At 46.9% G+C, this 15,218-nt stretch overlaps 1 protein-coding gene across 5 annotated transcripts in view; it reads left to right on the forward strand.

The window, feature by feature from the left end:
- The first annotated feature begins 5,797 nt into the window (after positions 1-5,797).
- NEK9 (NIMA related kinase 9) overlaps positions 5,798-15,218 on the forward strand; it is a 53,687-nt gene continuing 44,266 nt past the window's right edge. For 3 of the 5 annotated variants that reach the window (XM_062181116.1, XM_062181115.1, XM_062181117.1), the window contains exons 1-5: positions 5,799-6,127; positions 9,387-9,564; positions 11,167-11,222; positions 11,750-11,820; positions 13,315-13,420. In XM_062181116.1, coding sequence (XP_062037100.1) covers positions 5,906-6,127; positions 9,387-9,564; positions 11,167-11,222; positions 11,750-11,820; positions 13,315-13,420 — 633 coding nt within the window. In that variant the 5' untranslated portion in view covers positions 5,799-5,905. Of the gene's footprint in view, positions 6,128-9,386; positions 9,565-11,166; positions 11,223-11,749; positions 11,821-13,314; positions 13,421-15,218 lie in introns of all 5 variants that reach the window. The other 2 variants (XM_062181114.1, XM_062181113.1) reach the window with 2 other exon arrangements.

Here is a 15,218-nt window from a genome sequence, read left to right on the forward strand (position 1 = left end):
TTTAATGTGTATTTTTCAGTTACTCTTGAGTACCTTTGTCTGGATTGGCAGTAAGTCCTACCATGTTCCTTAGATTAAAAGTATGACAACCCCTGATGAATTAGAGGAAAAATATGTGTCCTTAATTTACTCCAGATGGGTGATTATGTGAGACAGAACTTGCTATATTATAACCTTGTTGAAATTTTGTTATTTTATTTGAAAGGCAGAGAGAGACAAGGACAGAGACAGACATAGAAAGATCTTCCCTCTGTCGCTTCAATCCCTAAATACCCCCAACAGCCAAGTTTTGGCCAAGCCAAAGCCAAGTCTGCCATGTGGTCAGCAGGGACCCAAGCACTCAAGCCATCATCTGCTCCCTTCCTAGGGTGCAGTAGGAGCCTGGATCACAAGCAGAGCTAGGACTTGAACCAGGCACTTGATGTGGAATGTGGGCATCCCAAGTGGCAGTCTTAACCACTGCCCCAACCCTTACTTACATGTCCTTGAACTAAGAATCCTTAATTATAGAACCTAACAGGGCTCCATAAGCCAGGCACTCTCCACTGGAAACTGCTATTAGAGTTTTTTCTCCAAAGAGACTTGTCTTGCTCTCCATTCCTAAAGCCCCCCTCTCAGTTTAGAACCCCTGGAGACTTGCTTTTTTGGAGACCATTTTCTCCTTTCCTTTAACCTACAGTTGAACATTTTTCGCAAAACCTCTTTGCAGGAGGCAGCATGAAGTGCCCTGCACGTTCACTGGCTGGCCTGTAGTTAGTGCATGCTCTACCTTCAGCCCCCAAAAGCAGCCAGACTTGCCAGTGAACCCATCATCTGTAAAGTAGTAGTTCCCAAGAACTGAATATAAATGTTTTGACACCAAAAACATTTTCTCATTGATGTTTTCCTTTTAGAAAACAATCAATTCAGCAAAACAGGTGAATGGAATAGCCTCACTGGTATCCTGAAAAACTTGTGCAATGGTAACATGTTTTGTAAGTTTTTCAGTCTGTACAGTGGTGTCCCAGATAAGGCAAGCCATATGAAATTAATTTTAATATATTTAATAGATCAATTTACTGTCTCAACATAATCAATATAAAATGATTAACAAGATCCTTTACTTTAAAAAAAAAATGTTATTTATTTGAAAGGCTAAGTTAGGGGATAGAGATTTTTTTTTCCCCATCCATTGGTTTACTCCCCATATGGCCGCAACAGCTGGGGCTCAGCCGAGCAGATGCCAGGAGCCAGGAGCTCCATCCTGATCTCCCCCGTGGGTGGAGGCGGCTCAGTTATTTGGGCCACCTTCTTCTGCCTTTCCTGGTACATTAGCTGGGAGTTCAAACAGAAGTGGAATAGTTGGGACTCGAACCAGGGCTAATAAGGGATGCTAGGATTGTAGGCAGTAGCTCAACCCACTGAGCCAGAGTTTGCCCCTTTTTGTCATGTAAGAATTCAGCACATGTTACAGGACAGCCCATGGACACTCAGGCCAGCTACAGTTCAAGTGTTCAGGGGCTAACTCTAGTCAGTGGCTGCTGTAGCTGATGGGGAATGTAGACTTGGCCTGACCTTTGGTAGATTCTTTAATCTTCACGGTAACTCTGGTTCCTGGGAGTCTGCATTCACAAATTGGGAATGCATTCTAATTCTTGTTAAAAATGAAATGTGGAGGCCGGTGCCACGGCTCACTAGGCTAATCCTCCGCCTGCGGCATTGGCATCCCAGGTTCTAGTCCCAGTTGCTCCTCTTCCAGTACAGCTCTCTGCTGTGGCCCAGGAAGGCAGCGGAGTATGGCCCAGGTCCTTGGGCCCTGCACCCACATGGGAGACCAGGAGGAAGCACCTGGCTCCTAGCTTCAGATTGGCGTAGTGTGCCAGCCGTAGTGACCACTTCGGGGGGTGAACCAACGGAAGGAAGACCTTTCTCTCTGTCTCTCTTTCTAACTCTGCCTGTCAAAAAAAAATGAAATGTGGAGATAATAGTTTTGTTGTTGTTGTTAAAGGTTTACTCATTGACTTCAGAGGCAGAATTACTGAGAGAAAGATCTTCCATCCATCTTCCCCAAATGGCAGCATCCACCAGGGCTGGGCTAGGCCAAAGCCAGAAGCCTGCAACCATCCAGGTCTCCCATGTGGGTGTTAGGGGCCCAAGTACTTGAACTGCTCTTTACTGCTCTCCCAGGTCCACAGCCAGGACTTGAATCGTCCATAAGGGATGCTGGTGTCACATGGGGCAGCTTAACCCACTAAGACACAATGCTAGCCCAACAGTCCATTTTTGAACAACAGTACTATGAAAATAGGTTATACGTTTTAAAATAAATGTCTAATATTTCTGGGCTTATAAATAGTCAAAGGTCAAATAATTTAATTTCAGTTATATCTAATATAAAGAAGAATTTGGCATGAGTGTTTCCTGGTTTGTATTCTCAAGATACACATGGACATTTATCTGTTGAGTTCATGGGAGCTATACAGTAGAACTAAATCTCTATCCAGTTTTTCATTGCAAAGATGCCAGAAAAATGAATTTTTGAGCCTCACCTAAACCCATCCAGCTTCTCTGAATGAAAATCAACACTTCTGGGGCCCACAGTGGCGCAGTGGGTTAACGCCCAGGCCTGAGGCGCCAGCATCCCATATGGGCAACAGTTCTAGTCCCAGCTGCTCCTCTTCTGATCCAGCTCTCTATCGCCTGGGAAGGCAGTGGAAGATGCATCCACATGGGAGACCCGTAAGAAGCTCCTGGCTCCTGGCTTTGGATCAGCACAGCTCCGGCCATTGCAGCCATCTGGGGAGTGAACCAGCGGATGGAAGACCTCTCTGTCTCCACCTCTTTCTGTAACTCTTTCAAATAAATAAAATAAATCTTTAAAAAAAAAAAAAAAGAAAATCAACACTTCTGATTTTGAATTTTTTTCCATTCTTTCACCCCAAAACACCATTTATTGTGCACCTATATGGTAAATAGAATCAACAGAATAACAGAACTGGAAAAGCTAACCTCTGGAGTATAATCAAATAAGAGGCAATACCTGGCCTCAGAATACCTTCTAAAAGGAGGAGGTAGACAGTACTTTATTTAGACATCACTTACTAACGTTTTGGATAGTCCTCCAGGTAGCCTACCACCACTCAGCAACTTTGGTTTCAAAAGATGCCTCCTGATTGCTGTTCTGGAACCTTGTACTTTAATAGCACTTACACAGAGGCAGGTCGTTGCCCCTTGGGATCCCGGCATCCCGTACTGGAGTACAGGTTCCAGTCCTGGCTACTTCACTTCTGATGCAGTTTCCTGCGCATGCACCAGAGATGGCCCAAGTACTTGGGTTCCTGCCATTCATGTGGGAGACCTGGATGCAGTTTGTGGTTCCTGACCTCGGCCCGTGTCTCTCATTCTGCTTTTCAAAATATCTTTTTTTTTTTTTTTCTGACAGGCAGAGTTAGACAGTGAGAGAGACAGAGAGAAAGGTCTTCCTTCCGTTGGTTCACCCTCCAAATGGCTGCTACAGTTGATCCGAAGCCAGGTACTTCCTCCTGGTCTCCCATGCGGGTACAGGGCCCAAGCACCTGGGCCATCCTCCACTGCCTTCCCGGGCCACAGCAGAGAGCTGGCCTGGAAGAGGGGCAACCAGGACAGAATCCGGCGCCCCGACCGGGACTAGAACCCGGGGTGCAGGCGCCACAAGGCGGAGGATTAGCCTATTGAGCCGCAGCGCCGGCCTCAAAAGAATATCTTTAAAAAAAAAAAAAAAAAAAAAACTTACACAAACTGCTGTAATTGCCTGGATATTTTCTGTTATGTGGACAGTAAACTCCATGAGAGTAGGAACCATGTTTGTTTTATTCTGTTATAACATGGCACCTATTGGTACTCAGTGTTGTTAATTAATCAAAAATTTTAAAATATCTAATCTAGAACAACCCTCAAATGAAACTTAAAAATTTAGCAGTAAGTTATTATCAGTCTTACCTTTAGTGTTTTTTTTTTTTTTAAGATTTATTTTATTTTATTTGAAAGACAGAGTTACAGAAAGAGGTAGAGACAAGCACCTGGGCCATCCTCCACTGCCCTCCCGGGCCGCAGCAGAGAGCTGGACTGGAAGAGGAGCAACCGGGACAGAACACTGCACCACAGTGCGGGCCCCTAGTGTTTTTTTGTTTTGTTTTTTTTAAGATTTATTTATTTATTTGAGAGGCAGAGGTCAGTCTTACCTTTAGTATTTTACCCCATTCTACCAAATCTGTCTCTTCCTATATTTTGCTGTCCATGTCTTTTCTTACACTTATCTCAACAACCATATCACAACTGGTCATAGAGTTCTAAATACTTCTGAGTTGGCCTGGACCCCCACTTTCATTTACTTGAAGGTGAGGGGGATCGTCCATATGCTGGTTCACTTCCCTAATTGCTTACAACAGACAGGGCAGGGCCAGACCAAAGCCAGGAGGGAACACAGAACTCCATCCAGGTCTCCCGTGTGGGTAGCAGGGAGCCAACTTCCTGAGCCATGATCTGCTGCCTCCCAGGATGCATTAGCAGGGCTCTGGATCACAAGCAGAGTAGCTGGGACTCGAACCAAAACTCAGATACAGAATGCGCGTGTCCCCAGCAGCGGCTCAGCCTGTTCTACCACAAAGCTCACCACAGGTGGGTTTTAAACATGCACCTCTTCTCAGGGTATAAATTGCCTCCAGGGTTTGTCCTCCACAGGGTCATCAGAGTTCAGTGTAACATTGAATTCTGGCCTTTTCTGAGATCACCGTACTCTTTTTAATCTGAGGTAGGCACTTGGGCAAAAGAAAGCTTTGTGAACATCATCTAGAACTTCCCCCATAAACCAGGACATACAGTCGCTAGCCATATACTCCCCTGATCAGAAATCTCCCGTGATTTCCCGTGATCCTCGAAACCTCACACCTGAGGCCCTGCTCCTGCCACGTGACTCTCCTGGCCCCACATCTTGCTCTTCCACGGCTCCGAAGCCAGACTGCGGGGTTTGACTTCCCAGCAACTCCTCCAACGTGTCCGGGAAGTCACCTCGCTTAACCTCACGTTTCTGTAAAATGGGAATAAAAGTGAGGATTAGGTGGCGTCACACAGACGCACCCTCGGCACGATGCCCAGGGCGTAACACCCAGCAGATGCTGCCCGCTGTCCGGGCGAGGTGGGTCCCAGCGCCACAGCCTCACTGTGGAAACCAGGCTCGCAGGAGGGGAGCTGCCCACGGTGGCAGGACGGCCAGGCGAGCACGGGCAAAGAGCTGGTAAAACGCACCGGCGAGTGCCGAATCTGGCCAAAGAGGAGGGGAAGAAGAGGGTCGGGAGACTCCGCTTAAAACAGTTTGCGAGCTGGAACGGAAGAGGGAGCTCTGGGAGAAAGAACCGGGCGCACAAACTGGCTCCCGGGCCAATAGCTGAGCCTGCCGTAACGCCTTTACGGTACTCACTGCAAGCTTTCTAATCCTTGCCACCCCTGCAGGAGCCGGCTCCCCAGTCACCACTCTGGGGACAGGGCTGTCGCCAAGATGGACCCCAACGACCTGGGTGAGGGGCTGGCCAGGGGCAGGGTGCCGTGGGAACGGCCCGCACGCTCAGCACGGCGTCCCACCGCCGACGCCTCCGCCCGCGCGTGGGCCCTTGGCTGCCCTGCGGCCCCCGGCGCGGCGCCCCACTTCTCCGGCTGCTCCCCAGGGCGGGAGGCCTCGGCCGCCGCATTCACCGAGTGGGCAAACGAAGGCGGAGAAAACGGCGGCCGGGGCCGGAAACACCGAGAACTGCTTCCGGGTCAGGGGGCAGGCGCCACCATGGAGCCTTGCGGGGCTGCGAGGCTGACGGAGCCGCGGGCCGGCGTCTGAAGCGACCGCGGGCAGCGCCGCCGGGGACACGCAGGCTGGTGCCGGAGGCCCGCGGCCGCCGCCATGTCGGTTCTGGGCGAGTACGAGCGACACTGCGATTCCATCAACTCGGACTTTGGGAGCGAATCCGGGGGTGGCGGGGACCCGAGCGCGGGGCCCGGCGCCAGTGCGGGGCCGCGAGCCGGCGGCGGCGGCGCGGCGGAGCAGGAGGAGCTGCACTACATCCCCATCCGCATCCTGGGCCGCGGCGCCTTCGGGGAGGCCACGCTGTACCGCCGCACCGAGGTAGCGGCCTGCGCCCCGGCCGCCCCGGCCGCCCATCCCCTGCTTCCCGCCCCGGCTTCCCCCGCCTCCCGCCTCGCCCTCGCTCACGTTCAGGCGCCCGCAGGGCATCGGCTCGGTCTCCACCGCTTTCCACTCAGCTGCACTAGGAATTAGCGCGCTCACTGCCGTTCCTGCCTGGGCGTTCTTAGTTTAATCATCCTTGATCCTTCTTTTCCCCATCTGTAAAATGGGCCCAGCGATAACGGCTTTAAACATCCTTTCTCCCCCACCCCCACCCCCCCCAAAGATTATTTTGAGAATCGGACGAAGGTGCTTTGCAGAGTGACCTCCGAGTGTGAGCTTTTGCAAAAACTTCCTTCCTGTCACTCCGTAGAGCTCTCCCAGGCCGAGGTGGGGAGGAGGGGCGTAGCTTCAAAATACCCACCCCAGTAGCCACTCCACGGGCTTTGCCATCCTTCAGTACACAAGTGTTCGCGCTGTTGGGGCTTTTTCTTGATCATTGGTTAGATGGTCATATGTTGGTTTCTTCAGTGTTTATTTTGCAACACTTCTACCCGGGAAATACTTTATGGTGTATTCTAAGCTGTTGGTCTTTACTCTTGCGGGAGACAAGGACTCTTGAGAACCTGGATAATCTCCCCTCTCCCCTCTCCCCTCTCCCCTCTCCCCTCTCCCTGTCCGCATTTTCACACTTGCACATCCTGGGGAGAAACGCAGGGGTCACTGACTCCCAAGTTAAGGAGGTACACTTCTCTACACCCCTGCATTGCTGATTCTGCCTCCACAAGCCAAACCGAATTGAATTTGCCAAGTCCTCAAAGTCTAGCTTTGGGATAAGTATTTAATGAAGACTTGTTGGGATTGCTGAAGGTGGTTCATCAGCTAGTGAGCCACCCGCGGTTCTGGTGTGTGTGCCGTGCCACCAGACACTGAAAGGTGGAGGAGAGATGATTTAAGAGAATATTTTGGGTGTGTGGTGGTGTTTTTTTTTGGGGGGGGGGGAGTGGCAGGGGCCCCTGCCAACGACCTGCCTCCCGGGGTCTGCATCAGCAAGAATCCAGAATCCTGCCAGAGGCAGGTGTTGAACCCTGGCGCTCTGATAAGGGATATGAGCTTCTTAACCACCAAGGCCAAGCACCCACACCTCAAATGTTCTTTTATCCTAATGCCACGTTGATAGATGATGTTGGCGTTATTAGTGTTGTTATTCTTAGTGATTGCTTTTCTTTTTGTCACTCGAGAGAGGGGATGAGTGTTGGTATTCCTTTTTTTTCACTGGAGAAAGTCAGAATTTTTAAGTGACTTGCCCACTTTGATCAGAAGTGAATCGTGGACTAGAACTAGTGTCTTCAAACTGTCAAACTTGATTAAGTTTGCTTTGATTTAAATTTGTTTATTCCCCCAAATTGCATAGTATTACCCTATCCCCAATATTTTATTAGATCTGTGAATTTATCAAGTTAATATGAAGGCACTTAAATGAAGGTCCTTCAAAATGTTTGTGGAAAGTGGAATTTCAAAATAAGTTTATTTTGGTACCAAAAAGATTGATGTTTTTCAGATTTTTTTTTTTTTCAGATTTGTTTATTTGAAAGAGTGGCAGAAAGAAAGAGAGATCTTCCATGTGTGGCTTCACTCCCCAAATGGCTGCTATAGCCAGAGCTGGGCTAAACCAAAGCCAGAAGCCCAGAACTCCATCCTGGTCTCCAACAAGTGCTTGGCCCATCATCTGCTGCCTTCCCAGGTGCCTTAGCAGGAAGCTAGATCTGAAACAGAATTACTGGGACTCAGTCTGGTGCTCTACTGCTTTCCCAGGCCATTAGCAGGAAGCTGGATTGGAAGTGGAGCAGCTGAGACTCAAATTGGCACCTATATGGGATGCCAGCACCACAAGCAGAAGTTTACCCTACTAATGCCACAGTGATGGCCCCTGGATTTGAATTTTTTTTTTGCACCAAAATAAATCTACCTTTTAATTCCATTTCCCATAAACTTTTTGATATAGTTGCATATATTTCTTTCTAGAAGACCAGTTAGCCATTTTAGTAAACAAATAGCATTTAAGTTGCATATGTATGTAAGTGAAAAAAAATGAACAAATATCATTTTGGTGGCTGAAGGGTAAAAATTAAGGTAATGGTTGCATTGAGTCGATGAACAGTGCCAAGAAAGCTTTAAAGGCCTGCTAGGGGCATTCAGAAGGATGAGGAGAGATGTGGAGGTGTTTGCTCCTGGGCTGTGGAGCTGTGTCAAGTGAAGAATTGGAGATGTTCTAAAAGCAAGTAGACTTTGAGAGCTGCAGGCGGGTTTGCGTGAATAGAGGACAGTGGGATACTTTTTTACCCATGTGACAGATTAGAAAGTTGCAAAATGGTAGATAACTTTCTTATCTATGTAGGGTAAATGAAAATCACCAAAGAAGTCTAAATACAAAATTAGAGGCAAGGTTTTTTGTTTGTTTGTTTTAAAATTTATTTATTTGAGAGGCAGAAGCAGAGAGAGAAGTCTTCCATTCACTGGTTTACTCCCCACATGCCAAATGGCCACAATGGCTGGAGCTTAACCAATCCAAAGTCAGGAGCTTCTTCTGGGTCTCCCACATGGGTGCAGGTGCCCAAGGTCTTGGGCCATATTCTGCTTTCCCATGCCATAACAGAGAGCTGGATGAGAAGTGGAGCAGCCAGGACTCGAACCAGCACCCATATGGGATGCCAGTACTGCAGGCAGCCGCTTATTGCTGTGGATTCGTTTTCTGGGAGGAGGAGCATGGTGGGGGCAAGAGGTGCGGAGTCACCACACAGACCCCGGGAGTCGGTCAACACAGCTGTAGCCGTTCCACCACAGTGCTGGCCCTGGAGGCAAGATATTAAACATTTTTTCAAGTCGACTGTAGCTAACCACTTTCCAGTTCTCTGCCTCTGCCCTGCCACGTGCCTTGTCATGACTAGCAATCTGTCACTGTGTTCCTCAATAGGATTTTTGTTCTGCCTTCATCCCATATTCTACCTGAAACTGACATCATGCAAATTAAGTGTGGCAGCAAAATGACTGTGTCTTAATGCTTTACTTTTCCTGGGCCTGCAGTACATTACAGTACTCGATTGTATGCAGAGTCTTTCAAGTGTATTTAAAGGAAAAAACAAAAGGAATCCGTTTCTGCCCCTCTCAGAAGTTTTCTTTCTAGGCTGAGAGATCCAGGTGGGGAGTCATTCACTGCCAGGCAAGAGGACAGCCCAGCACCTCTGTTCCTGTGTTGTAGGATGACTCACTGGTCGTGTGGAAGGAAGTGGATTTGACACGACTGTCTGAGAAGGAGCGTCGTGACGCCTTGAATGAGATTGTCATCCTGGCGCTGCTGCAGCACGACAACATTATTGCCTACTACAATCACTTTATGGACAACACCACCCTGCTGATTGAGCTGGAATACTGTAATGGTAAAGTAGAATGCAGTGGGACTTCCTCCGGCAAGACTCTTAGGCTCATACTTGACCTTGAAGGGGAGAGCAGAAGAAAAGGCACACACGATGATTTCAACCTTTATATGGAGTTCTAGAGTTTAAAGAAGTAATCTGGGCCTTGGAAGTGATACGCAGAACGAGGGCGGGGGTTTTCCCCTCCATACCTACCTTGGCCTTTGTGATTACAGCACCATCTTCAAATTATTTCTCCTGTTGGATGTTGCATTTATTTTTCAGGGTTTCTTCCTCATGAAATGACATTAGTTAGCCATTAGAATATGGTGTGGCTTGGCACCATTTGATACACTATTTAGTGAACTCTCAGAGCTCATTAAATGTATATGTATTTATAGTGACTTCAGCTAAAACCAACCAAAAAGTAGTCTAAAGATCATAACTGAATGAAAGTAAAGCTTGGCCTTATTTCTGTGGCCTCTGATTTCTTTTGGCCATTTTTCTTGGAAGATAATTATAGCCTAGTTAAGAAAATAGACACTGAACCCTCATCCCAAGTTTCGCTACTTTCTAGTGCTATAACCTTGGGCAAAAACCTTCTATGTGCCCCATCTTAAAATGAAGTGTTGAAGACACTACCTACCTTCTAGGGCTGTTGTATTAAATGAATATGTGAAGCTCATAGCATAGTGCTTGGTTCGTGGCAAGTGTTCAATCAGTGCTGTACTTGCTGTTGTCTTTGTTACACAAGAGAATGAGCTGCATGTTAAACAGGTCCCAGCATAGTCTGCACTTAGAACTCCTTACCTAGACTGCTGTGTATCATGATTGCTTCGGGTACCCGTGAACCCTAACTATGTGAATTATGTAAGAAAATTTTGAAATAGCAGAAGCTTTACACAGTTACCTTGCTTTGTGTTTGGAAGGAACTAGAACAAATGATACATTTACTAGAACTCTTGAGTTTCTAAATTGCAGGAGAAGAGAAGCTGTAAAAACTGAGCCAGGGCTAAAGTGTAAATTTAGTTGCTGATATAAAGTAAGATGAACCATCATCATTTGCAACCCATATTACTTAAAATCTTTCCTCCAAGGGAAAGATTAGCAAAGGTAGAAATCATTGGAAATAATCTGTGGGTGAACCCTGGGTTTTGGGAAAACTTCACTGTGAAGTAGAAAAAAAAATGGTTGATAGGCACCCTGTGAGTGCAGAACTTTGACTCACAGGTGTAACCCAGACACTGTAGCAGTCACAGTGGGGAAGTTGTACAAAAACGGTGCAGATTCTTCTAGAGAGAGTTCTAGAAGAGAAAATCATCCGATTTTGAAGATACTTCGCTGGTTGGGGTACTACAGGAATGGTCCTTATTCTCATCTTTTAAAAATGTCATTCTTTCCATCTTTGCATTGAGCCTCCTGGGTGAGGGGAGCATCTTGGAAGAGTATTTCTGCTATAGTCCTTGAGAGGCAGGAAGTTTTGTCCCCACCTGAAAAGCCAAGAGGAGCAGTTTCCTTTGGAGAGGAAGCAGAGTCCCTCCTTGGCCGTGTCACCTTTAAACCCTCTTAGAAGAGGAGGCACACTCTCATCTCTACGCTGTTCCAACCTGTCTCGTTTCGTTGCAGGAGGGAACCTGTATGACAAAATCCTGCGTCAGAAGGACAAGCTGTTTGAAGAGGAGGTAATTCATGTTTCTGTGGCAGGAAGCTAGAATCGTCGTGTTGCAATTCTTGCATTCTGTTTCTGTATTTACTCTTCCAACAATGAAGAGTGTTTTTTTCCTTTTGTTCAGACTCCTTGCAGGCTCTGATTGGTATTCATGAGAGAGGAAACCTCTAACAAGGAAGCTGTCTATAGCTGCTTCCTAAGCGTTTTACCTCCACATCATGATTCTCTGTGGGCTTTCTTTCCTGATTCTATTTCTGCATACTGGTATGCCCAGTTTTCTATACCTTTGCATTCTTCCTGGGTTTCTTTCCACAAGTCTGCTTCACCATCCTATATTTTATAATGACATTGGAACTGTTTTATGGTGATCTGCCTTTTTCCACCCCTACCACTTTTATTTGCCTACTCAAAACCTACAAGCAAGGAATGTCGAGTCATGTTGGATCATAACCTCTGGCTGTGGTGTCCTGGGTGTGTGTGTGTGTGTGCTTAAATGGCGCTTTTTGTTTCTGATCAGATGCAATTGATTTGTCTCTGCAGATGGTAGTGTGGTACCTATTTCAGATTGTTTCGGCAGTGAGCTGTATCCATAAAGCTGGAATCCTTCATAGGTAATGAGTGAAAATATTGATGAAATGGGTTCCCTGCCGCCAGTCCCTTTCCATGTCCCTTCTAGTGGCACATTTATTTTCTTGATGAAGCAGCTGAGGTTTTTCCATTGATATACTTTGGAGAAGAAAGAGTGAGTAATGAAGGAGACCATCTTCACTTACTGAGTTTAAGCTGTATTTGATCCAGGAAGAGTCTTTCCTTGATTGCCAAGTAATGCTGCTTTGAGCCTTTTAGAAGGTGCCCTGAGAAGCTGTATTAGTTTGATTGGGATTCATGGAAAATGTTTTTCTCTGAACAATAAACATTGGCAATTGTTTTTAATTCTACAATCGAGTTCTTTTAATTTAAATAAAAGCCTATTCATGTTGTACAATTGTACGATTTCACCAGCTCTTTGAAGGAAAAAAAACAGGTTGCCATTCATTTCTAAGTATAGAAGAGAACCATTATAAGATTACTTCCACACTATTGCCCCCCTCCCCTATTTTTCGAGAGAGAAAGAGCAAGATCCTATCCCATAGTTCGCTCCTTGAATGCTTACAAGGGCCACAGGAGCCAAAGCTCGGAACCAAAAGCTCAGTCCAGGTCTCCCGCAAGGGTGGCAGGATCCCAACTACCTGAGCCATCCCTGCTGCTTCCCAGGGTATAGGCTAGCAGGAAACTGGAATTGGGAGCTGAAGCTGGCTCTCAAACCCAGGCACTCCCAAGTGGGACTGTGACTCCCAGTGACTTCACTGTTAGGCCAAACACCCCATTTTGTACCCGTCTTAAGTGAGTCATTGACCATTGCCAGGGATTAATTCTAATACACTAAGGTGTTTGGTTTTTCTTTGTGAGTTGTTCATTCTGTTACTTCTTGATACTGAATGGCTACTGTTGTATGTTGTTGCTTTCTTTTTAAAAGTAAAGTATATTGTTATGATTCATATCATTCAGTGAGGAAGCCAGAGGATGAAGCTGGCGGACTCTATTATTTTACGTGCCATCAGTTCACCGTAGAGAAACAGACAGTGGCTGTATTTAGATGTGCTAAGCAGCCTAGTTGTGTTGTTGCTGAGACATGCAGCCTCTCCTGCCTCAACAAATTATTTGAAGCTGACACCAACCAAGTATTAAGTTGCTCTAATATCACTTAATTCAAGGCCCACGTGGCAGTTGACAAGGTAGTGCACTACACAGGAATTGTTCCGTGGAGCACCATCTTGTCATCTGACGCCGCCAGCTTTTCCTGTTGGAATCAGTGGTGTGGGAGACATTGCTGTGCTGGGGAGCTCTGGAGGATGAAGTTAATTCTCTGCCATGACTCCCTGAATCCCCACTGTAACGTATGTCTGAAAGTGATCATCACGGCCTGGGGCGTGTGGGATTCTACAGCAGAACCTGAGCAGCGGTAGCACACTCGTTTGTATTCTGTACTAACTCTGGGCGGGTGGGTGGGGGATGAGAGGAAGCAGTGGTCTATGTGGGCTTCATTGGCAGCATCTTTTTTGCAGAGATATAAAGACATTAAATATTTTTCTGACCAAGGCAAACCTGATCAAACTTGGAGATTATGGCCTAGCGAAGAAACTTAATTCTGAGTATTCCATGGCTGAAACGGTATGTGTTGCCCTTGTTTTTTGGTTTTTGTTTGTTTTGCTTTTCTTTTCTAGCACCATGAGATTTAACTGTACCCTTTAAATCTTGCATGCTCTTCCCAATATTCCTGCAAGTTCTCCACATTTTTAATGCAAATCTTCAGAAGTCTTTCTGGGGCTTATTAGCAGGGTGAGATGTTCTTTCCAGGGTCATTGTCCACATCACAGCTTTGACCCCATAACCCTTTCTTTTTTTTTTTTTTTTTTTGAAGATTTATTTATTTATTTGAAAATCAGAGTTATGCAGAGGCAGAGAGAGAGAGAGGTCTTCCATCCGCTGGTTCATTCCCCAAATGGCCGCAATGGCCAGAACTGCGCTGATCTGAAGCCAAGAGCCAGGAGCTTCCTCCAGGTCTTCCCACGTGGGTGCAGGGGCCCAAAGATTTGGGCGATCTTCCACTGCTTTCCCCAGGCCATAGCAGAGAGCTGGATCGGAAGTGGAGCGCAGAAAGTTGAACCGGCGCCCATGTGGGATGCCGGCACTGCAGATGGCAGCTTTACTCGCCATGCCACAGGCTAGCGCCCCCACAGCCCTTTCTTTTTTTGACAGGCAGAGTGGATAGTGAGAGACAGAGAGACAGAGAGAAAGGTCTTCCTTTTTGCCGTTGGTTCACCCTCCAATGGCCACTGCGGCCGGCTCATCGCGCTGATCCGAAGCTAGGAGCCAGGTGCTTCTCCTGGTCTCCCGTGCGGGTGCAGGGCCCAAGGACTTGGGCCATCCTCCACTGCCTTCCCGGGCCATAGCAGAGAGCTGGCCTGGAAGAGGGGCAACCGGGATAGAATCTGGTGCCCCAACCGGGACTAGAACCCGGTGTGCCGGCGCCACAAGGCGGAGGATTAGCCTGTTAAGCCACGGCGCCGGCCCCACACAGCCCTTTCTAACACCAACTAATAGAGGCTTCTGTAAAAGCTGACGAGATACTTTACTGTTTTTTCCAGCCTAGGATCTTGGGTAGATTTCAGTTTATCTCCTTTTTAATGTTTGTCCTCAGGTATTGGACATTTCTTTTTGTGTTTCCTTTGAATGCTGCCTCTGGTTCAAAGTCCTGTGTTACAGATGAAGGCCAGTGCCCTGAGAACATTTGGTTCTTTATCATACAGTCTGAACCCCGGACTCCCTGCTCCCCTCATTTGCCATTGGCAAAAAGCGGATGGATTTGACCTGTAGGGTAGTGACCTCATAAATTTCACGTACTCTGTCTTTATTAGAACTTAAAAATGGCAGTTACTACAATTAAGTTTGTCCTGATGTTAATCTTGGATAATGTCCAGATACAGCTGCAAGTGATTTAGACCTCTAGGTTTGGGAGTCGCCTTCAGGGACTCAGTTGTGTGTGATGGTAGCCAAGTTGAGCTTCTAAGAGAGGAATCATATCTTTATGTGGATTTACCATGTCAAGACCAATCTGATAAAATCAAGACTTGGGTTTTGTATTTAACCAGTTAATGCAAATAAGGAATAATAAGAAAATTGGAAATGCCATATAAGCCATCTGAAATTTCTTTGTTTCGTTGTATAAGGAGGGATATCAGTTTTATTAGAACAACTGGGTAGTTCATTATCTACTTTTGGGAAAGGCATGACTTTTTTTCTTTCTTTCTTTTTTTTTTTTTTTTTAAGATTTATTTATTTATTGGCCGGCGCCGCGGCTCACTAGGCTAATCCTCCGCCTGTGGCGCCGGCACCCCGGGTTCTAGTCCCAGTTGGGGCGCCGGTTCTGTCCCGGTTGCTCCTCTTCCAGTCCAGCTCTCTGCTGTGG

The sequence above is a fragment of the Lepus europaeus genome, chromosome 22 (genome assembly GCF_033115175.1).
Source record: "Lepus europaeus isolate LE1 chromosome 22, mLepTim1.pri, whole genome shotgun sequence".
Lineage (NCBI taxonomy): Eukaryota > Metazoa > Chordata > Mammalia > Lagomorpha > Leporidae > Lepus > Lepus europaeus.